Source organism: Kwoniella shandongensis, chromosome 1 (assembly GCF_008629635.2).
Source record: "Kwoniella shandongensis chromosome 1, complete sequence".
NCBI classification, from domain to species: domain Eukaryota; kingdom Fungi; phylum Basidiomycota; class Tremellomycetes; order Tremellales; family Cryptococcaceae; genus Kwoniella; species Kwoniella shandongensis.
In genome coordinates this window covers 1,095,923-1,118,673 of record NC_089287.1, presented here as the reverse complement: position 1 = coordinate 1,118,673, position 22,751 = coordinate 1,095,923, and the positions used below count along the sequence as shown (strand labels likewise).

General features: G+C 50.2%; 8 protein-coding genes across 8 annotated transcripts; 6 read left to right on the top strand and 2 right to left on the bottom strand.

Moving 5' to 3' along the window:
• Nucleotides 1-229: 229 nt before the first annotated feature.
• On the top strand, nt 230-5,331 carry CI109_100398 (uncharacterized protein; the record flags this gene model as incomplete). The annotated part of the gene is made up of 23 exons (XM_065966787.1): nt 230-283; nt 367-665; nt 716-907; nt 962-1,130; nt 1,188-1,307; nt 1,362-1,475; nt 1,531-1,702; nt 1,756-1,828; nt 1,882-2,059; nt 2,119-2,186; nt 2,241-2,511; nt 2,570-2,807; nt 2,875-2,973; nt 3,037-3,176; nt 3,246-3,544; nt 3,596-3,998; nt 4,064-4,186; nt 4,261-4,466; nt 4,553-4,676; nt 4,743-4,867; nt 4,943-5,083; nt 5,177-5,261; nt 5,320-5,331. 23 exons carry the CDS (start codon nt 230-232, stop codon nt 5,329-5,331), a joined length of 3,705 nt encoding a protein of 1,234 aa, XP_065822859.1.
• A 653-nt stretch (nt 5,332-5,984) lies between these two features.
• CI109_100397 (uncharacterized protein) lies at nt 5,985-8,573 on the top strand (the record flags this gene model as incomplete). The annotated part of the gene is made up of 9 exons (XM_032002941.1): nt 5,985-6,163; nt 6,679-6,714; nt 6,779-6,885; nt 6,993-7,243; nt 7,349-7,558; nt 7,671-7,729; nt 7,780-7,817; nt 7,890-8,372; nt 8,461-8,573. 9 exons carry the CDS (start codon nt 5,985-5,987, stop codon nt 8,571-8,573), a joined length of 1,476 nt encoding a protein of 491 aa, XP_031862748.1.
• Nucleotides 8,574-8,859: 286 nt separating this feature from the next.
• On the top strand, nt 8,860-9,474 carry CI109_100396 (uncharacterized protein; the record flags this gene model as incomplete). The annotated part of the gene is made up of 1 exon (XM_032002942.2): nt 8,860-9,474. One exon carries the CDS (start codon nt 8,860-8,862, stop codon nt 9,472-9,474), a length of 615 nt encoding a protein of 204 aa, XP_031862749.2.
• Nucleotides 9,475-9,784: 310 nt separating this feature from the next.
• Nucleotides 9,785-10,415, bottom strand: CI109_100395 (uncharacterized protein; the record flags this gene model as incomplete). Its single annotated transcript, XM_032002943.1, has 4 exons — nt 9,785-9,862; nt 10,051-10,137; nt 10,256-10,315; nt 10,368-10,415. The coding sequence occupies 4 exons, from the start codon at nt 10,413-10,415 to the stop codon at nt 9,785-9,787; spliced, it is 273 nt and encodes a 90-aa protein (XP_031862750.1).
• A 334-nt stretch (nt 10,416-10,749) lies between these two features.
• CI109_100394 (uncharacterized protein) lies at nt 10,750-13,388 on the top strand (the record flags this gene model as incomplete). Its single annotated transcript, XM_065966786.1, has 5 exons — nt 10,750-10,775; nt 11,036-11,884; nt 11,944-12,039; nt 12,085-13,282; nt 13,338-13,388. 5 exons carry the CDS (start codon nt 10,750-10,752, stop codon nt 13,386-13,388), a joined length of 2,220 nt encoding a protein of 739 aa, XP_065822858.1.
• Nucleotides 13,389-13,900: 512 nt separating this feature from the next.
• Nucleotides 13,901-16,275, top strand: CI109_100393 (uncharacterized protein; the record flags this gene model as incomplete). The annotated part of the gene is made up of 4 exons (XM_032002945.1): nt 13,901-14,105; nt 14,243-14,616; nt 14,834-15,979; nt 16,141-16,275. 4 exons carry the CDS (start codon nt 13,901-13,903, stop codon nt 16,273-16,275), a joined length of 1,860 nt encoding a protein of 619 aa, XP_031862752.1.
• A 337-nt stretch (nt 16,276-16,612) lies between these two features.
• CI109_100392 (uncharacterized protein) lies at nt 16,613-18,844 on the bottom strand (the record flags this gene model as incomplete). The annotated part of the gene is made up of 14 exons (XM_032002946.1): nt 16,613-16,661; nt 16,720-16,767; nt 16,827-16,945; nt 17,007-17,047; nt 17,096-17,175; nt 17,231-17,433; nt 17,488-17,545; nt 17,603-17,688; nt 17,737-17,760; nt 17,817-17,873; nt 17,927-17,952; nt 18,002-18,027; nt 18,096-18,107; nt 18,177-18,844. The coding sequence occupies 14 exons, from the start codon at nt 18,842-18,844 to the stop codon at nt 16,613-16,615; spliced, it is 1,497 nt and encodes a 498-aa protein (XP_031862753.1).
• A 355-nt stretch (nt 18,845-19,199) lies between these two features.
• Nucleotides 19,200-22,186, top strand: CI109_100391 (uncharacterized protein; the record flags this gene model as incomplete). Its single annotated transcript, XM_032002947.2, has 6 exons — nt 19,200-19,433; nt 19,568-20,606; nt 20,674-20,846; nt 20,915-21,848; nt 21,918-22,038; nt 22,102-22,186. The coding sequence occupies 6 exons, from the start codon at nt 19,200-19,202 to the stop codon at nt 22,184-22,186; spliced, it is 2,586 nt and encodes an 861-aa protein (XP_031862754.2).
• Between the last annotated feature and the right edge of the window lie 565 nt (nt 22,187-22,751).

Genomic DNA, 22,751 nt, shown 5'->3' with positions numbered 1-22,751 from the left:
ATATTATGCATCTCACAGACAGACCGCCTATAGGTTGTAGGCGCGCCTAACTTGGCTGCAATGTTCCTGACGCGATCCCCGTGTCCCTTCCGGAAGTCGGAAGACGCGTCAGGTTGAGGTGGACAATTCAGAACATCAGATCAGTTGATATGTTGATATCATCATTACCTTTCCTTCTCTTTCCTGCTTATAATCAACAGCTCTTGAGAGCTACCCGTCAACAAACAAGATGCCCCTCAGACGTTTGGAGCTCTTCAACTTCAAGTCGTACAGAGGTACTCAGGTGAGTGAAAGCCTCTGCTATCATTCGCAATCCTAGTCACAATCGATCAAAATCATCACTCCTGCTTACTTGCTTGTGCACAGGTGATCTCTTTCGGCGATGCCCCCTTCACTTGTATTATCGGTCCTAATGGAGCCGGAAAATCCAACTTAATGGACGCCATCTCGTTCGTCCTCGGTGTCAAGTCTGCCCAGCTTCGATCTACTCAGCTGAAGGATTTGGTCTATCGAGGAAGAAGAGCCGCCCAAGCGGAAGACGAATCTATGGATGTAGATACAGAAGAGACACAAACACAGACTCAAGGAGGAAATGACGCCCGGACAGCTTGGGTCATGGCTGTGTACGAGGATGAAAATGGGAAGGAATGGTCTTTCCGAAGGAGGTCAGCTCTCCCACCTTGAGACAAGTGCGATAAGCTAATGTCCATTGCAGTATCTCAATGGCTGGCGCGTCGACATACTTCCTCAACACACGAGCTGTGGCCTGGAAAGAGTACAATGGTCAATTGGAGAAATTCAACATCCTGGTCAAGGCCAAGAACTTTCTCGTCTTCCAAGGTGATGTGGAAGGTGTTGCAAGTCAGGATAGTAAAGCTCTTGCGAGACTCATCGACAGAATCAGCAGGTATGTTTACTCTCTTTATCACATTGGAAATATCCAGTGCTGACTTTCTCACAGCTCTGCCGACTACGCTGCCCAATACGAAGCCGCCAAGGCAGCTCAGGACAGAGCAACCGAAGCATCGACCTCAAATTACTCTAAGAAGCGAAGTATGCTTACCGAGGTGAAGCATTTCAGAGAACAGCAAGATGAGATCAGGCAATGGGAGAAGATTCGGGATGCCAAGGTACGTAACTTCACATTTCTATCAATGGAGTCGGTTTATGCTGATATTCATGAGTAGGACGCCTTGGTCCAACGACACCTTCTTTGGAAATTGTACCACCTGACCAATGAGATCAACGAGTCCACACAGCGTGTAGAAGAGGCTAGCGAACGTCTCAGTGATCTCCGAGAAACAGCTGTGAGTCCCCTTCCATTGGTTCTCGCATCACTACTGATACCAAGTTGTTCTCAGACCGAAGCCGACTCAAGCTATCGCGACGGGAAGAAGGAGCAAGCGCAAGCCTCCCTGAACGTTAAGAAGAGGGAGGCGAGTGTGAAGAAGGCCGAGAAAGCCTATGAAGACAAGGTGAGAATCATGACGTCCTAAACACTTATAGGTGTGCTAATGCAGTCAAATTAAGAAACCGGATCTCGTTGCTATCGAAACTCAAATCGCTCACTCGGAGAAGAAAGCCAGTAATGCTTCTACTCTCGTCGAGAGAGTAACGAAAGATGAGCAGAGGCAAGCTGAAAGTTTGCGCAATCTCGAGCAAGGTGCCGAGCAAGTCACGCAGAGGATGGAGGAAGCTGGCGGTGGGTCTTCCTACTTACCGTGTAATGAGCTGCGGCACTGACCCTACCCATAGAGAGGCAAAGGCAAAGAAGTCAGGCGGCTGGTATCACTCTTTCCGGCGACGACCTCAACGAATATCGTCGACTGTATGTCGTTGCTCACTAGTACCCCATGACGCAAATATTGACGATTCGTATAGTCGCGCGAATGCCAATAACCAAGCTGTCCGAGAACGACAACAGCTAGAGTCACTTCGTCGAGAGCAGAAAACACTTCGTGACGCTCGCGCCTCTGTCGAAGACAAGATTCAGCAAGCTCAGCGCCAGCGTGACAAGCTCACAGGCGAGATAGACAACCTGGCAGAACGCGATGAGACTGTGAGTGGTCATATTCCAGGCAGTGGACTGATAGTCAGATGTCTACGAAAGTCACCGAGATGACTGCAGAAAGGGAAAAAATCAAGGCTTCGCTCGATCACGCACAAGCAGAGCGACAAAGGATCAAGTGGGTCTTTCTTTGTCTGTGCCGGTGAACCACGGGCTGATGCCCGTTATGCAGCATGCGAGAGACCGAACTCAACGAGAGGCTTCAAGACACTTACAACAAGCTCTTGCAAGCTGGCGTCGACAAACGAGAAACCGAACGCGAAGCAAAACTCAAAGAAACCCTTGCGAGTCTCAAGCGGGTTTTCCCAGGTGTTCACGGTCGAGTAGTCGACCTCTGCAAGCCAGTTGCGAGGAAGTATGACACCGCCGTTATGACTGTTCTGGGAAGGAACATCGACGCTGTAGTCGTTGAACACGAGAAAGTCGCCATCGACTGTATTGAGGTGCGTCCCATCTGGCGCGGTTCTTACGGGAGGGTGAATCGCTGATAGTCCCGATTAGTACATGCGAAGTCAACGAGCTGGACAAGCGACCTTCATCCCCCTCGACACTATCCAAGTGAAACCAGTACCTGAGCGCCTTCGAAACTTTGCCAAGGGAGCGAGACTCGCCATTGATTGTATCGAGTATGAGCCGGCAGTGGAACGAGCTATGCAACATGCCTGTGGGAGTGCATTGATCTGTGACACGATGGAGATTGCCAAGTATGTCTGCTACGACAAGGGCCAGGAAGTCAAAGGTTTGTTTCGAAACGTAACAAGCGACTAGATCGAGCAGTAACGCCCAGTACTGATAATGCTTCTTAGCTGTTACGCTCGAGGGAACAGTCATCCACAAGAGCGGTCTCATCACTGGTGGTCAGGGTGCTAGTGGCGGAAGGAAGTTCGAGGAACGTGAAGTGGAAGGTGTGTGCACCTCTATTCCGACATTATAAGATAGTTGGCAACACTGACTCTCGTCACGCGCAGGTCTGAAACGTCTCAAAGAGACTCTCCTCGGACAGCTACAAGACTTGCACAGGTCCAAACCAAAAGACAAAGGGGATGAAGGTCTTCTTGAGAGCTTGTCACGTCTTGATGCGGAATCCACCATCGCTAAGGATGACTTGGTAAGCGAAACAGCTCAGGTTTATGGTCTCGTCAACAATGATAGAAGCTGACTATGCTCTGATTCTCAGGACGCGACTCGACTTCGTCTCAATGGTCTGCGAGAAGAGCTCCAACACATCAATGCCACTATTGCTCGATTGACCCCAGATGTAGCTCGTCGTACCCAGGCCGTCACTGACTCGGAACAACGATCGAGCGGACTCGTCCAGACTATCAATGCTGCGGACGATGCCGTCTTCACCGCATTCTGTCAACGAATTGGTGTGGCGAACATCCGAGAGTATGAGGACGTGCAGCTTAGAATCGCCAAGGAGGCCACCGAGGCCATGGAGGGGTTCTCGGCTCAACAAGCGAGAATCAAGCATCAGTAAGTTGCCGCAGAAACAACATTTCTTCAACAAGCTAATCAGCGTCGCAGGATCGAGTTTGAGTCTGCTCAATTGAGGACTACTCGAGAACGACTTGCCTCACTTCAATCGACAGTCACCAGAGAACAGCGCAGTGTTGTCAATCTCCGTGCTACAAGAGACGACATCCAAGCTGAGCTGGAGAATTTCCAGTCAGCAATTGACAAGCAACGCGAGCGACTCAACACAGCCAACGAAGCATACGAAGAGGTCACCCGGAAGGTTGAAGGATTGCGAGATCAGGCTAGGAAGGCGCAAAAGGCGCTGGATAGAGCTTTGAAGGAGATCGCAACTTGGAATGACGATATCACGAAGTCTGCCTCAGACAGACATGCAATCTACAGGCGATGTAGATTGGAAGAGATAGATTTGCCGTTGGTCAGCGGTCGACTAGACAAGGTCCCGATCGAAGAGGTAAGTCCTACTTGGTTCGGCAAAGCGAAGCAAGCAGTGGACTGACATGGAACTTGATATCGTAGCCAACGAAGCGAAAAGACGAGGACGAAGAGATGGAAGAGGAGGATGAGACACAAGGTCCTGTCGATGCGGACGATTATGGAATCGAGCCTGACTTTGAAGTCCTCGAAGAAGAAGACAAAGAGGTGAGTATGACTGGCGCCACCCTTCCATCGACGCAACCAGGAATGGTGCTAATTTGAACGGCTTGATCGCTCAGAACAAGGACGAAGAAGTAGGCCGAGAATTCGAATCTCAAATAGCGAAGATGAAAGCGGACCTAGAACGCGTCGTTCCCAATATGAAAGCAATTGAAAGATTGGACGAAGTTGAGAAGGGATTGGATGAGGCCGAAAGAGAGGCGGAAGATACGAGAAGGGAGAGTAAGAGAGCAAAGGATGAGTTCCAAGCGCTCAAAAAGAAGAGGTGAGTGTTGTATATCTAACAAATTACAGGAGGCTATGAAGCCGAGCTTTGTTCGACATGCTGATTGGTATTGTTTGACGTGTCAGGTGTGATCTCTTTAACAAAGCTTTCAACCACATGTCGGGTGTCATCGACAAGATTTACAAAGATCTCACCAAGTCACAACACCAAGTCGGTGGTACAGCATGGTTCACTCTTGAAGAGGCAGAAGTGAGCAATCTCGTCCACCAGGGGAATAACGATGTACCTGTATGCTTACCTATTTTTGATGACTAGGAACCTTATCTCAGCGGTGTCAATTACAATACGATGCCACCAGGGAAGCGATTCGCTGAGATGGAACAGCTTTCCGGAGGAGAGAAGACGATGGCTGCTTTGGCTCTGCTTTTCGCGATTCACAGGTAAGTGCGGTTCCGCTTGACGCCTTGCGCCTCATCGACCAGGACGCAGGGCTTATCGCTGGTGTCGGATTGTAGTTTCCATCTCGCACCATTCTTCGTGCTTGACGAGGTCGACGCAGCGCTGGACGCTACAAACGTGTCGAAGCTTGCGAGATATGTCAGATCCCAAGCGGACAAGGAGGTTCAATTCCTCATCATATCGTTGAAGAGTACTCTGTGAGTGGGGTGCAGCTTATAACTCTCAGCGGTTGTCGAGTGATGTCGAAGTGTAGAGGAGAGAATGCTGACGTTTTGAATTACGTGTGATAGGTATGAGCGAGCGGATGGATTGGTCGGTGTGTACAGGGAGCAGGAAGAGAATAGCTCAAGGACGCTTACGTTGGATTTGAGAAAGGTAAGTGAGGCGTTTGCTCGGTGTGATACGGATACAAGCTGATAATATGCGCAAACAGTATGCGGAGTAGATATAGTGTGATTTTATATGTGTATGTATGATACCTTCCTGGGTACTATCGAATGGATCGTTGAATGGGATGCAGTTATTGCGATCCCCATAAATACCGGAGCCAGACAATTAATGATCATTTGCCACATGCGTTTTGTTCCTTGCGGTGCCACAATTGAATAGTATGGGATTTACCCTTTTTCTCTCTCTGTATGCGTCGTAGCTGTAGACGTCATCATCTCATGTGCTCCCATTCTCACCTCCTCGCTTGTCTTTCGTCCCGAGTGTCCGACATTCACAAGTCACAGTCACAATCACTCATACTCGTCTTCACTTCCTCATCACACAAACACACACACAAACACACACACTCATACAATCAGAGACGACCTCGAGACGGATCAACTTGACTTTCGTCCCGCTCTTTACTTGAAGATCCGAAAACGAATCAAACTACTTTGATTGACAACTACGACAACGGCATTGTTTGCCAAGGTTTACCCTTGCTGCCCCTATTGACATACCGCTGCCGCTACTGTTACTGTTACTCTTACCGCATATTACAATCACATTTGGGTGATTGACATTACAACAACGACTGAGCTATCAAGTCCATCTCGAACATTCCTTTGTCACCACTTCCCACCTCTTAACCTAACGACATCCACCAAAATGCCTTTACCTGAATTGCTCAAATCGTTCGAACCACACTTCCTCCTCTCTGACGAAAAGTTACGCGATGTCGTCACTCATTTCAGAAAAGAGATGGAAGGTGGATTGAGCGAGTATGGGAAAGATGTAGCGATGGTACCAAGTTTCGTCACTGGTGTACCGGATGGTAGTGAAGAAGGGTGAGTGGGCAAGTTCTGTCCATCTCGTTTCTCAGATGAGCCGCGACGGGGGGCCGAGTGAGCCGAACGAGCGAGAGAGGGGCAAGGAGCTGGGCCGGTCTCGGGAAGGGAGGGCGAGAGCAATGTTAGTTGGGCACTGGAGAGACGAAGTGCGTGGGAAAGGGAAAGTGGAGCTCGGTCACGACCACATTCGTCAGCTGTCCCGCGGCAAGGTGGTGTTGGTGGACCGCGGTTCGCGAAGACTGAACTCCCTTGAGTGGAGGGCGAGGACGAAACGCTTATCCTTCGGGGACGATATTAAGAGGACACGTTCGTCTTCCGCTCCATTGGACGAGGATGAGGGGACGAGGGCGGGGCATCTGTATCTTCGTAGCGCTGCCTGACGGGCGACGCAGGAGAGGGGAGTTGCTAGTCAGAAGCGTCCTTGTTGGTCTGCTAGGCCAGGGGGGCTTCTGAGCTCTGAGCGTTTGGAACAGGAACAGACAAGCTGATCAATGTATCCTTGCCATCAACAGAACTTTCCTCGCCCTCGATTTGGGTGGTACCAACCTGTAAGCCACAAGCCTCACCGCTATCTTGCACTGCAGTCCAGCTGACGTCCTTGTCATATCTCAGTCGAGTTTGTGAAGTCCGACTCTTTGGCGAACACAAATTTGAGATTAAGCAGCAGAAATACAAGGTCTCAGACGAGCTGAAAGAGGGTCAAGCGAGAGTCTTGTTTGGTGAGTGCTTGCCCATCAATAACCTACTTCCGTGCGGGAATTTCCACACCAGACGCTCGCACTAGATGAGGAGTACAGCAGAATGTTGACTTTGTTTGTTGGCGCAGACTACATTGCCGACTCTGTCGACGCTTTCCTCACCGATATCGGCTCTGACATCTCCTCCAACGAGCCCATGCATCTCGGTTTCACCTTCAGTTTCCCTGTGGAGCAGACTGCCATTGATGCCGGAAAGCTTCTCACTTGGACAAAGGGGTTCAACGCCAAGAACGCTATTGGCCACGACGTCGTCAAGCTCTTGCAAGATGCTTTCGACAAGAAACACATCCACGTTCGATGCAGTGCTCTCGTGAACGACGTGAGTTCTAATCGCTAGAAATACCTTGGACCAGATATTCTCCCTGTTTGAGTAGGGGGACTGGTGGTGACAAATCGCTGACACAACCTGGCTTCTCCCCTGTAGACCGTTGGAACCCTCCTTTCTCGATCTTACCAATCTGGTCCCGCCCTCATCGGAGCCATTTTCGGTACAGGTACCAACGGTGCTTACATCGATAAAACCAGGACCGTCACAAAGCTTGGAGAAGATAAGATTTCCGAGGCGGAGAAGGGTGGTGAACATGCTGGAGAGTTCATGGTCGTCAACACCGAGTGGGGAGCGTTTGACAACGGAGTGAGTGTGGAATCGTGGCAGTCACCAAGCCCCCGTCGTGTATCAAGGGGTTGCCAAGCGGGTATAGTCTGAAGCAAAGCGAGTGTGGACTGACGTACCCATGTTATCGTAGAGACACTGCTTGCCCATCTCAGCTTTCGACAACAAGTTGGACAGAGAAAGTATCAACCCGTGAGTTGTGCACCTGGTTCATTGTGGAGTGATGTTGACCCCGCGTCTAGTCGAAAACAAGCATTCGAGAAGCTTGTCTCGGGAATGTGTGAGTGTTCTTGTTTTGCTTAGCGGTGCTCACGAGGCGTACGAAGCGCTTGACTGACTTTTCATCTCGTAGACCTCGGTGAAATTGTCCGAAACATCCTTCTCCACCTCATCGACTCTTCTGTCCTTTTCGACGGTTACTCTTCCGACGTCCTCAACACACACTACGGCTTCGACGCGGCTTTCGTTTCCGGAATCGAGGGCTGCAAGACCTCTGACGAAGTCAAGCAATTAATCATCAAAGTGCTCGGTGTCAACACCAAGTACATCACAGAAGGCTGTACCGAGGTTGTTCAATGGGCTTGTCGAGTCGTCGCAGAGCGAGCTTGTAAGCTCGCGGGATGCGCGATCGCCGCTGTGATACTGCATACGGGCAACGACAAGGTTCCCGAGGGCGAAGAGGATAAAGGTGTGGATGTTGGAATCGATGGAAGTGTCGCAGAGTTCTTACCGAGATTCTTTGACCGAGTGGAGGAGGCGTTGGTGGTCGTGTTAGGAAAAGAGGGATCGTCAAGGGTCAAGATGGGTTTGGCAAAGGATGGTAGTGGTGTAGGTGGTGAGTGCGGTTCTACATCTAGCAAACAACCGAACACGATCATCGCTTATGGGGATCCAATGTGCTGACTTTGTTCCGTTCTCCGCAGCCGCTCTTACCGCTCTTCAAGCTAAGAAAGCAATGGACCAGAGACCCGAATCACACTCCTCTTTCGTCCCAGGCAGGAGAGTTTCTGGACAAACAGGCAGCGGAAGGACATGAGTGGGTTAGATTGATGGTAGGAGTTTGTTATACCACGCCACGCCATGCTATGTCGAGTAGGTAGTAAGGATAACATGGGAATGAGCATATGAATATGAACTTTGTGCACTCCAGAGCAGCGCTGTGCGCAATGAGATAGTGGTTGGTTGCGATCAACTTTGACGTCGCGTTACGGATCAATTACGGGATACTGCTTATCTTCGCCGAGTTGACTCGACTATCGGATGCGTCGCCGGCTGCACGCACGGAGTCGCATCCGGACGTTTTTCGACATTCGCAGATATCGATGCACCTTGCATTGTCCTCTTTGGAACTTTGCATACGTACAACACCAATCATTTCCTGTAATAGAGATACAAATCGATATACAACCACACTTCCAGACCCCCAAGCCCAACCAATGATGTCTACCCTCGCCTCTACACCAACCGCCACTAGCGATGGCAGCGGTAGGAATCCGATTGGCGAAATCTCCCTTTCCAAGCTCCTCTCTACGCTTACACTTACTCTCCATCCAACGACATACGTCTTCTCCACCATCCCATTGTCTTCTCCTCTCCTCGATACTATCCCCCTCTCCTCAGCGTCGGAAGAGATCCTCCTCACATTCCGCGAAAAAGAAGGGATGACCCTGATCCTCTCTCTGGCCAAAGCCGAAGAGTTTGGACTAAATTATCAATTCAGGAGTAAGATGATCACGTGTAATGTCCATTCGTCGCTTGAAGCAGTGGGATTTATAGCTGTCCTCGCGAGGGAATTGGCGGGGCAAGGAAGGGGGATAGGATGTAATGTGATCAGTGGATATTATCATGATCATTTGTTTGTACAAGAAGGACAGGAACAAGAGGCGATGGAGGTTTTGGAACAAGTTGCGAGGGATGCAAAGGAGAGAGGGGCGTAAGGTGATTGTTGGATCTCTCTCAGAATATGCATGTTGTATCGTATCAGTGTCAGGGTTCTGAAGCACCACTTAACTTCTCTGATATCGTCAGGCTTCCGGGCTGACAACGTCTGGCAGCTGAGACGTACTCAGCCTCAAGCGTCGCTGTGACTGTACCCAGATACCTCCTTAAAGTTGATTTTGACCTTACCAGCTTTGACAAACATGTCACATTTCGAGTCCATCACAATGCTCATACACATACATCTAGGTTGATACAACATTACAGCGTTTCGGAAATGTAAGAACCAAATCTATTTCGCCAGCGAGTCTAGGTGGAATGCAGTTTGCGAACCGGGAGGAACTTGATTGGATATCTATTGAGATATGGCCAGGGGGGTACTGTAGCCTAGAGAGTAGAGTAGATATCAGCTTGGTCTGTCATATGAATTCGGTGGGTATAACGTCGTCAAGTGGATACCGTGAGCAGAACGGTGTAAAGGTTATTGAGGGGGAAGATTGGGACTCAAAGATGATAGGTGTGATAGTGCGAGATAGAGAGGCGACGGGTGATCAGGGCCAACGGACCAAACGCACCAGGAGCAAAAGCACGAAACCAGCTGTGAACGCTTCGAGACCGAGAAGGACAGATGCGGTGATATATGAGATCACAAAGGCGAGGAGCTGTGAGAAGATGGAGTTAGCGACCAGGGCGATAGAGAACACCACAAGTACAAGATGCAGCCTGCGATACGTAGCAAGCATGTCGAGTGAAAGTATATCTCGAGGACTGGGCACTCACGGTCAGAGCTATGAGGAAGTGCTGAGAGTACGCTTCGACGAGATGTTGTGATTGAGGGTCCTGCGAAGCCGTCCAGTCAGTAGCTATCCCCAGCAAGAACAATGTCACTCACGATTCGCCCCTCGAGAGTCTTCTGCACGGAAGGCGGTAGATAGTCCATCTTCTCGGTTGGTGTCGTTGTGATAGTTGACGCTGAATCGTGAGGAGGTACAATGTTGAGACTAACAGCAATCAATGCAAACGCGTCAAAGCAAGGAACGGTACATTCGGACAATCGGGCCCCGGATTGATTGAGAGAGCTGGGAATGAGCACATGGGCGCCACGTTCGGTAATTACATCTCGATTGGTTCAAACGCCGTTCTAACCCATTACGGCGATCTTTCTATTGTAACGATACTCTCGAGTATCCTAATCTGGTATTTTCATTTTGACGTCATCACATGTAGCCCCCCCCCCCATTCCTGGTACTACCGTACTACCGTACTCACTCGCAATGTTCGTCATTCTCCCCTCGTCGCAGTTACCCTACATATTCTACTATCTACTATAATATCGAAGGGGGACAGATCGTCATTCATACTCTTCTCTCTTTCTCTTCTCTACCAACTGACTGACAAACAAATACTACTCACCCCCCCATCCAACAGCTAAACACACCTCTCGTATTCGATCATCTTCGGTCGAATCATCGCAACAACCCTTCCCCACTTCCCGTTTCAAACGTCGCCCACCACGGCGTCCGAAGCGATTCAGCTCGGCCTAGTAGGCCTCCTCACAAGGCCGGTACTCAAAGCCGTCTTCCCCTCTGAGAAGAACATCTCCACGACAGAAAACAACAACAAAGAACAAGCTACTACATCTCCTGAAGGATCGCGTTCGTCAACCGATCTTTTATCTCAAGCTTCCACCACGGCGTCTTCACCTACCTCACAGGGCGGTCCTGTCTACCTTCCGATCACTTCTGTACCTGCTCTAGGCGGTCCCGTCAAGCACCAAATCCAATCTACCCCTGCACCTGCTTCAGTCGCTGCTCCTGCTCCTGCACCTGCCTCAGCTCCCGAACCGGAACAACAGCAAGAAATCCCTGGGAAAATCGAACCCTTCGCCTTTCCAGTACCTTTCCGTCCACGAACACCACCTACCCCCACCACAGCCAACACTTTCACCGTACAAGAAACCAAAGTCGAACCCGGTTATCTCCCTACTCTTTACACAGACGAAGGAACACACCCGATCAAGATGACAACCGCTACCGCACCCACCATTGTCCATGACGATGATCACACCCTCGCCCAAAAGGCTGAGAGCGCTCTCGACCTCAACAGAGACGGTCAAATTGATCGAGAAGAGCAACAGTACGAACGTCAGCCCAGTCGTCCTGTCTCGCGTGCTACTCAGCGAACCTCTCACACTCACCATACCACTCACACCAACGGCAACACCAATGGGCATCTTCCCAATGGTGGTCCGCACGTCATTCCCGGAGAGGTTGTCGATGATGACGAGGAGGGAGTAGCAGGTACCGATGGCACCGACATGGCTCTTGGCTCCGCTTTGGATTCCGACCCTCACCACTTGAACCGAGGCGAGGGACTCGAGGGCGACGACGAGGCGGCTCAGAGACCTCCGTGAGTACAACGCCTGTACTTAGAGTGCTCAAGTAGATGTAGCTTACGACTTACTGCAGCATGGCCAACCGAGCATCTCGATCTTACGTCAAACCCATTCCTATCGTTACCACCTACGACAGGGAGCTCGATGCTGCGCCGGTCAACAAGCGCAAGTCCGTTGCCGGCTCTACCAAGGCACCCAGTGTTAAGGCTGCTAGCGTCAAAGCCCCCACTATCAAACGATCCGCATCGAAGACTGGTTCCGTCAGATCTGCCAAGCCTGCTACCGTGAACACTTTCGGTAACGGAGATCATCACGATCACCACGATCATCTTGACCACCACGACCGTTATGAACAGCACGAGCAGCAGTACGAGCGACCTCCTTCTCGTCAACAGGAGCAGCGTTACGACCGTCCCGCTTCTCGTCAACAAGAACAGCAGTACGAGCGACCCGTGTCTCGTTCTGGGTCTCGAGCTGGCTCTGTTCACCGTCTCCCTCAGTTCTCCGAGGGTGCTGGCGGTATCGGCATCGGTCAAGTCGCTACTCACGAGCGTCAACACCAGTTGCAACAAGGCCGAGACAGCGGCAGTCGAAGAGGTAGTCGAACTTCGTTGCACGACAACGGTGTTCTCCCTCGTGACCGATCGACCACCTTCGAGGAGCCTCAACTCGACCATCAACAGTTGAACAGGTCGATGTCTCCCAACCGACCTCGATCCGCTTTCGGACACCGACCCTTGCCTAACCTTGCGGCCATTGACGAGGGTGACCGTGATAGGTCTGAAAGCAGGTTCGACGGTAGAGACTCTCGAGCTGGCGTCCTCGGTCGAAGTGGTACTGTCATGAGCCGTGCCAACACTCTTGGTCGAAACGGTACCTTATCTCGAGGCGCCAACGGTGGAACCATCGGCAGTAGGAAGGGAGCTTTCGGTCGAGGTGCCGGTGCCAGTATCGGTACTCAACCCGAAGAGGTTCTCGGCCGTGATGACATTCACGCTCGAGCCGAGTTGTCTGAGCGAATCTTGGACGACGCTACGCTCCGACGACTCTCCACCATGGAGAAGAAGGACGCTCGACGACTCACCAAGGTTATCAAATCCGAGGCGAAATCCGAAGCCAAGGCTGTTGCTTCTTCCATCAAGGAGCTTGAGCGACTCGTCGCACTTCAGCGTCAAGCTGCTAACGCTGAGCGCAAGTCTCAGTACAGACTCGCCAAGTACACCAAGAATGAGCACAAGGCGAGGTTGAGGTTCTTGAAGGAGAAGGAGAGGTACGAGAGGGTTGAGGGTGACTTGAGGAATGCCGAGAACGACTATGAGGAGAGGAAAGACCACGCTGCTGGTCTTACAGCTCAAGTCGCGGAGAAGACATACGAGCTTGATGATCTCCGAGCACAGAAGGCTGCCGATGACGTGAGTCAGGACTTTACTCCTTTGCAGTGCGATAGCTGACAGTGATATCTCGTAGCGTGAAAGAGAGGTCAAGATCCTTGCTCTCAAGAACCCGGCACACAGCTAGTGGCTTTACAGCAGAAAGTAATTGGAAGCGAGGGGGAGGAGCGTTGAGGCTGGTATCATATTTCACTTGTCTTACATTTTGTCATTTTTATCTTGCTTTTTTTTTGTTCGTTGCTTCGTAGCTCGCTATTTTAAAAGTTTTATAGTCTGTAAAAGGAGGAAAGGGAAGGATATCGATTGTGGTACTTAGTTCTACGTACACGTATAATTAGATTGAAGCGAATGAAGAGGATATACCTGACTGAGCGAGCTGAGAAGCGGAAGAGCGTCGCGGGCCACAGCAGTAAGCAGTAGTAGCAAGAGTATCATCACAACGCAAACGATGATGTCGGTGGATTTCAGGCACGGTGATATCGATAAACCCTCCACTTTGGACGTTGCACTTTTCGCGACGAGAGATTAAGACTGTGACAGTTATGCAATACACTCAGCACAGATTACATCTTGTATATTGGGCTTTTATCACTCCTTGTGCGAATAGGAAGCACATCACAGCTCGAACGGTATCGCAGCATGTCCCACGATATATACCCAGACCACCCTCCACCCTCGAAAGAGGTATTGAGAGAATGGTGCGTTTCCAACGGGGTATTCGCAGAGTCAGGATTGGAGATATGCTCGATGGGCAGTGAGGTTGGAGAGCGTGGGGAGGGTGCTGAAGGTGTTGAGAATGGATGGAAGGTGGTCGCCAAGCGAGATCTAAAAGCTGGCGAGCTGCGTGAGTCCCTTCCCTTAGAACACACTCAGTGATGAACCCTATCTCCTCATATTCCTTCAAAGTCATATACCGCTCATTTGTACCCTTATCGTACCGGTGCTGATCAACTAACTCTCCCTTTCGGTCACATTACACAGTCTGCTCGATACCCAAATCTGCCCTACTTTCCACCCGATCGTCCTCCCTCCCACCTCTTCCTATGACACAACCTCCCCTTGTGCCTGACCAACATTCTTCATTACTCCATCTCGCCCTTTGTGTATTACACGAGTTCCGTCTCGAAGCCGAATCGAGGTGGTATGGATATTTGCAGAGTCTACCTCGTGAGCCGTTAGGGCTGGGATTACCTGTTTTCTGGGGAGAACAATTACATCTGGACGGGGAGGGGAAAGCAGAGCAGGAAGGGGAAGGGGAGGATGGGGATGGGGATGGGAGAGAGGGGAGGAAGTGGTTGGTGGGCACAGAGGCGGGGAGGGATTTGAAGAGGAAAGAGAAAGATGGGATGGGGATGGTGAGTCGTGATTCTGCTACGGTTAAATATGGGAGAGGTCTTCGGAGGGATGAGGTAGTCCGTTAGGCTTGTCGGCGCAGAGGTGCACCCAGTCAATGTGGACTGACAAGGTCACGGCACTTTGACTTGGCGCGTATTGATCTTACGATAAGCAATGGGTTCAAGGGAGAGTTGGAGCAGGATCTAAAATTGAATTGCGCTAACTCCACCATCTTAGTCCGCCCTCACGTCATTCTACACCACCCACTCGTCTCATCTCCCCGCTACACCATCGCACCCTTCCCCATCCCCTCTGTCCTCCTTTCTCCACGCGTACTCCCTAGTCTGTACTCGCGCTTTCCTCATTGATCTCTATCACACGATCGCCCTCGTACCCTTCTGCGACCTATTCAACCACACTTCGACACCACACACCTCTCTCCTCTCCGACGACTACGTCTGTTATCTCTGCGGATCCCTGAAGACCTGCTCACACGACGTGATCAATAACGATGGGGTCAGCTGGCGTTTGAGCCATTTAGGTGATTGGGAGAGGAGGAGAGTAGAACATGAGGTTGACACGGTGGATATGAGAGTTGAGAGGAGAGTTGGGAATGGGGAAGAGGTCTGGAATTCTTATGGTGAAGGTTTGGGAGATGGACGATTATTGGTCGAATGGGGTTTTATAGGAGAGGAGTTTGTAGGTGATGGGTTGATTTGGGATTTGGAAGACTTGGGTCTGGGTATCGCTAAGGAGGAGGGGGAAGAGGAGTGGGAAGATATGTTGGATCAGCTAGGAGAAGGATGGAACGAGAGAAATCGAAAGATGGACAACGACACCAATCCCGACGTTGATGATAATGACAGTGACGACAGCGATGATTTCGACGATGACCACGAGACTTTACTTTGTCGACAGAGTAGATCAAACCCACACTTGCTCAACCTCGATCAGTCAGGTCGGATATCTATCAACCTCTTCGCGGTATTCTGGCGTCACAACTCACGATCAACGTCATCCTCCCCGAAAGCGGAAAGCGAACACGGCAATCTATTCGCCGCGCTAGAGATAGAAGATAAGACACCATCACCGAGCGCTGAGATCACTGAGATTATCGAGAGTATAGAAGAACTGGAAGAGACCTGGCATGAGATCCAAGCAAGATCTCTCCTTATTGAAGATTTGACCGAGGCAAACGACCTTGGACACGAAAGCGACGATACGGCGACGCATGAACGATCGACAGATTCGAAAGAGGCAACGATGACGGTACGACCACAAATCGTAGACGTGGCGAAGCGGATAAGAAAATTATTACAAGATCGCTTGAGAGGGATGTACAAATCTGATTTGACCCAAGAACAGCTGTTCAATCTCAGAGATGTAAGTTTACCATCCTACTCCCCCTCTCTTCCTCTTCCTTCATTCCTTGACAAACGACCATAGCCCGAGGTAGTTTTCCTCTGACTATGCTTTTCCCTAACCCTTATTATTGTGTTTCGTTTCTTTCCAACGACGCTCAAGCTGATCACTTTTGCTCTTAGACATTACGATCCCAAGATAAATATCAACGTGTGGCCATGACACTGTCTATCAATGAGAGGGGACTGATCATTTCCGCTATGGGCAAATGGGATGAATGGTTGGCGGAGTATGGTGCCAGTGTAGAAAGTGCTTGAGAATTGGATTGGCTTGTCGTCGGATTAGCAAAGATCACAACTGCTGCGTATACCTAGCATACTATAATACCCTTCAGTAGCAAGATTGGTGAAATGACTGCTCAATCAGACACGTATCATGAGTCTTCTTCACTCTGACTCTTTGACAAGGGGATATTATTATCAACATGTGCATATTATGATACAAGACATGGAACATGAGTCATGCAGGACCTGCCTGATCGCAATCATTATGACTATAATACATTATGAAGTCGTACCGCTTCTCTCCATCATTCCCTTAAATTGCGCCATCAAGTCATCAGACTCCCCATCCCTCAATCCAGCAAGACTTGCATCAATAAGCATAGTCCTCGTCAATGTAACGGTAGCCTCGATGATAAGTGCTACCGACGGATGTATTAGCTATTTTGCTAGCATCCTGATACCACATGGCGAGCTCACCTGACGTCCCGTTGTCGACTCATACCCGCAACATCCGCCATATTGATGCTTTTGGACTATCAGCTTGTGCCAATAAAGCCTTTCATTCTGAGGCACAGCGAACTCACTATCCACCTGAGAACCAAGAGTTCGTTGCTTTCCCTTTCCCTTTGCCTTTCCCATTCCCATTTGCGCTCGGCCAATCGGCACGACACCAGACGCATGTGACGGGATTCTGAGCTCGTCTCTACGATAAAACAAACATTAGCTCTCAGTACCTAGACCTGTGTATTCAGGCTTCGACGTACCGCAGTCATGGCCCACATCTCGAAGCATTGAGTGTGCAGTGCTGCGGCGAAGATCAGCAGGGAGCATAACATCCTACTATTCCACTCACGTCTTCCGCATCCCACGAGAGAAACATCGTATGTCAGCTGCTTGGCATCCTCATCTTCTTGTGTCATCTCCTCGTAGCACCTGCAATGAAAGCAAATGAGCCTATGTCACCTACTTCTCCGGGACCTGTGCTTACACAGGACAGTCATCTCCAATTGCGTCCAGCTTCTTCGAGCCTGGTCCGTTGGTAACCTCCCTTTCAACCTCAGCCACCGCCGTCTCCACCGCTTTACCCTTGCCTGTAGCTTGGTAATAGGCTTGCTGGACCTGAGCGGAAACAGCGACCGAGCCGGAAAGTGTGGGCGGGGCGTTACCGAAGAGCTCCTCCAGCTCATCGTGCTGTACGTTCAGTGATCAGTTTCCTTCTTCGCTAAGATGGGCGTATACACATACAGTCAAGCATTTTTGATACCATGCGGCAGAGTCATCTGGAACCTTCAAGACCTTGATGCTGGACAATGGGAAGGTGTAAGCCGTGGTTCACGCTCTAGGCCAGATTTTTACTCACAAGACAAAGATTATGTGCTTGCAAGGCATGTTTCCCTTCTTGCAGTCCGGACAATCGCAACGAGGCAGAGTACCTATGTTGACGGTCTACGAACGTATTGGTTCTTTTCCTTTGATTGCTTCACAGCCACTTACATAGACATTCCCGGTCGATCCCAGCTGTACACACGTTCACGTCAGCTGGGTACATTCTTCGGCAATAGAAGCTTACTTACCACCTTGAACGTCTCCGCCAAATCAACGGGTCCGGTCTTCTCGCGCTCAAGCATGAACTTCGTGATGGTCAGCACATTTTGGAAGCAAGCCTACGCCACGCTCGACTCACCATGCGCTGTGATATTGCTCGTTGGTCTGTACGGCTGTTAGCTTCAGCCGCAGATGGACGACAGGATCAGCTCACATCTTGCAAGAATTGTTGCCGGGCACCTGCTCATGGAATGATCAGCACGATAATTTTCCTCATCCTCAGTATTGACCTGTCAATGCTGACTCACTTTGCTCGGACCCTGAAAGTATGAGAGACCAACGTCAGCTGTCATTTGATCAAAGCTTACCAGGAAACTTCATCAGCTTACCTTGCCAACCTTTGCTTCTTAAGGTCTGCCACCGCCTTCTCTTTGCTCTTCCCCTTTGCCTTGTCCAGCACTTTCGCCTTCGCTTCAACTCTCGAGCCACTCGCGATCGGTTCAACCTTAACCTCACTTGGTCCAATGTTAGGCGCAGGATCAATCTCGGTCTTGACGCTAGGAGTCGAAGTAGAAGCAGTGGGTTGAGCGGCTCGAGCTACAAGATCCGCCTTGCTAGGTCGACCTCTTTTCTTTGGGGGTTTGACTGTGAGTACAGGAGTAGTAGTGGTGCTACTGCTGGCGATGGGTCGAGTGGAAGAAGAGGGGATGATCGGCTTGATGTCGGCAAGTACTCCAGGTTCTGCTTTGACTTCGGTCGCCGGTCTTGTCTGAGCCAAAGCAGACGACGACGAGCCCGCGATTGGCAATTCGGGTGTATACGAAGCGAGCGACGAAATGTCAGGCTTATTGTCGACTTCAATACCGGGTTCTCGCTTGACCATCAAGGTCCTTTCGCCTTGTTCCGCCCCGCTCGTCTTTCTAGGTCTACCTCGCTTCTTCTTCGTGGGTGGAGGGTTTGTTCCTTCCTCGTCATGATCATCATCAGGATCGACCGTCGATCTCGATATAGTTGAAAGTCGAGCGGATCGTCGTGGTGCTTTTGGAAAAGAGGACATGGCAGGGGAAGGGAGTGCAGTTTCTTGCGAGAGTAAGGTGGAATGAAGAGTGGAGGGTGTAGGAGGGAGGTCGATCGTGGTTGTCGAACCGCGATCGGGTGGAATCAGCGACATTCCACAGACGGTGCCTGCAACAAGATCGGATGGTGAAAGAGGGTTCCTTCAGCAGTGGGATGTAATGTATATTGAGAATGAAGGTGTTGAACGTTGGTGGTAGTTGTGTGCATGATGTACGCGGTTGACTGGACTTTGTTGCATGTCTTTGAGCTCAACTGTAAATAGAATAGCTTGGGGTCTCCGGGTGGCAAATGCGTATATGTACAGTGAAAATACCACGTGGTAACTCGGGCAGGGCATGGAGCCTCCACTTGAGACGTCCACAAGAGAACAACCGTCCGGAACTTCGTGGCAGCATGTCCTCAAAAACCTATTCTTCCTCCTTTCCTTCTTCACCACGTTTCATTTAGATAAGGTCACCATAACATTTATGATATCGTCCAAATCATCTTCCGCCGCAACTGTGAATACGGGCGTTGGAGTTGGGGCGCAGCACATCAAGGAGGCCTACCGACGAAAAATGTTTGATCAGGTGAGTTTCTTGCCTCTGTTTTGCCTTCCTCGCTCCCTGCTGGGTACGAAATATGGGTGATTCAGAAATCTCACAGCTATATACATGAATCTATAGCAATGTTCTGACACTGATGTAAGCGCCTTGGTTATAAGCCTCCTCATATGACGCAAGCTACCAATAGCCGACATACCTTGCAGGCCAGCTCGAATGCTTCTTCCAGCCCAGATCCCGACGAGATTCAGACCTCGGCGTTGGTACCTGGAGATATGACAGAAGCAAGTGCACCAACACTCAAGCCTGCTCCAGTCTTCCAGCCCCGAGGCAGAGATATCATTGGTCACACCATAGATGCAAATCTCGCCGCTGCCGCCGATCTCAAAGCCACGCTGATGAAGGAAGAGCACGTCGAAGAAGGGAAGAAACCCTCTCTTCCCCTTATACACCCTTACCTGATATCAGAAGATCCAGACACACAGAAAGCAGTCCTGGAAGATCTCAAGAATGCTTCAAGACCGCAAGTCACGGTGCCCAAGCCAAAGCCCAATTCCGCTCTAACACGAGCATTCCAACGTGAATATTATAACCCTCGTTTTCGTGCAAGCTCCCAAAGTCAATATAACGAAACCCCAGGAGGGGCCTCAAGAAACAGCTCGCAGCGCTCATTTCGCGCAAGCCATTCTACCTCCAGCACTTTCGTGCCTGGACGTAGATCGAGAGATGGGTCGGCTGAGTCCCGCATCACCTCATCAAGCAAGAGGGAGTACCCGGAAGTACCGGATAAGTCTCAAGCTGAATCCTTCAACGCTCGAAAACAACCTTCGGAACGTCTTCGACTTCGAGGTCTTGGAGAAGGAAGATCACGAAATGAGTTTGGTAAGAGTCTTCAAGGTGGTCAAGAGCTCGGCGTCGGGGTTATCGGTGGTGCCCCAAATGGCAGCAGTGATGGGGAAACTCTTACTACAGTAGTGGTGACCGAAGGTGGATGCGATATCCCGATGATCAAATTTGACCGAGGCAGCAGCACCATGACACCCTTTGTCCCTCACCAACTTTCGCTGGATCCAAACCTCCCTCCCCTTGCTATCGAACATCCAGCAAGAGTCTGGAACTCGATGATCCACGCGCTCGATCCTGCCTTGCAGCCCGTCATCAAATGGGATTACGAAAAGCTAGAGTCCCAGATCGAAGGTGGTGAGTATGAACTGTCTATCTGTTTGGCTGCATCGTATCAATTCTAACTACTACGCGTCTCATGCAGATGCCCTTTGGGTAGCACATTTGACGCTTGTCCTCGCGCCAACTCACCCGACAATGGCTGAGCACCCTCTGTTCAGAGCACTGCCAAAGAACCGATACAAGCGAGAGTACGTCAGTGCTGTCGAAGCATTAGGAGGAGTGAAGAAATGGACAGGAGAGCCTAAAAAGTTAAAGGTGAGCAAAAGCTAAGCTAGAGTTTGGTTGTACTCCGCTACAACAGCTTATCAATTCTCACACACCAGGCCGATGCTCAGAATACTACCCTGGTCAAAAGTATCTCTGAAGACTCAATTACTTGGGTGTGCGCACCAAGCGGGCTCAATGTCATTACTCCAAGCGACGATGAGGAAGAAGAAGAGCCATCACACCCTTTAGTCGAAAGAGACAAGGAAGACGATCACAAGCTTCATCGTCCTGATCCCGAACATACGGCTCACAAAGATAGTCCGATAAGACCCCATTTCAACACCGCCTCGATCGTGGCCAGGAACCAATGTGCCCAACATGGTGACCAGCAACAGTCGGCTCTGCCACACGAGTTTACAAACGACGAGGAGATCACGATCGACGAGGAAGAGAGGGTGTCACCAGCCCCTTCATCCAGTCTACCGCCGGTTCTGACTCCTCGAAGTGGTAGTTCTAATTTAGTCTCCCGGCCCCCTCAAACTCCTCTTAAGCGGTTCCTAGACGCTCTCAACAGGACTCTAGGACCTGGCGGACTCAGCATTCCCGACCCTGCCTGCTTCACCACCACTGGCCGACCCCTGGGTGCCACAAACCTCTTAGGGTCTGAATGGCTCAATCACATGATCTCTCCGCCGAATCAACCGAGCTTCTCGATAGGATATGGAAGCACACTGAGGGTGGGAACAGAAGACAATTTCAAGATCTATGAAGAAAAGAACATCCACCCAACTGTGGGTGAGGCGCACAACGCGGTTTGCAAAAGAGCGCTGGAACACAATGTCGAAGGATTCATGATATGGCTCCAGCAGACCTTGGCACCAACTCTTCATGATGTGATCACAGAAAGGTACGACCAGGTCCTCTCGAGTACCGAACAACCGCCACAAGCTAGCCAGATGACAGCACAAGCTCAACCATCGACAACACCGAACATCATGCTCCATCAACGAATCTCAAGCAGCCAGATCGATTGGCAAGCTCAGCTATTGAGTGAGTAATGAGCTATCGTATGAAAATCCGTCAAGTTCACTGAGCTCAGCTGACTCACCACCGAATCAGACTTTTGCAACGAGTCTGGCCTTCAACAGCCCCGCTTCACACAAAAGGTCGAACGACTTCCAAATGGCAAAACCGTCTTCGTTGGACAAGTTACTATTGAAGAAGACATCTTTTGTTTCCCGTCAGCTAAACCACCACATTGTTTCGGATGAACAGCAGCTGATGATGTTTTTGCTTGATATAGATCTCAGCACGCCACTATCAAGGAAGCGAGGCAGGATATCGCTCGACGTGTCTTTGTCGATCACTTTGGCCAGGAACCGAGGTGAAGTCGATCCACCAAGCGAAACAAAACACTACAGTATATGACCTGCCAAGGACTCTCGAGCTGTGGCTGATAGCGCTCCGCCCATCCGTTCTCAATTTTCCAAATGCCAACATTTCAATTTCCCATTTCATCTGGGTCATATTATTTCCTCGCACCGCGCCGTGCTCTTCATTGCGCATCGTTTTCCAGATAAGCTACTATTCCGTGCTCCATCACATACTCTACTTTCGTTTTCAGTGTAATCAATTCATATTTCATGCAAAGTATTTCATTTTTCTAGGGCTACAGGGAGGACTATGGTCGTTTGGCAGAAGAAGCAGGTATATGATGTTTGAGAAGTTGAGTTGTGTGGAGATAATATACAGGATGAACGCGATCGAAGGAATAGTTAAGTAACGATTCTAGTGTACGGCAGTCGAAGCAACAAAGACAAAAACTGAATTGGTTGATTGTCCAATTATTGACAAGGGAGGCTGTAGGAAGATATTCTCAAGGTGATTTATCAGAGGAAATAGGATTTGGATGCGAGGTACGAGGATAAATCGAGTGAATACCAGGGTGTCTTG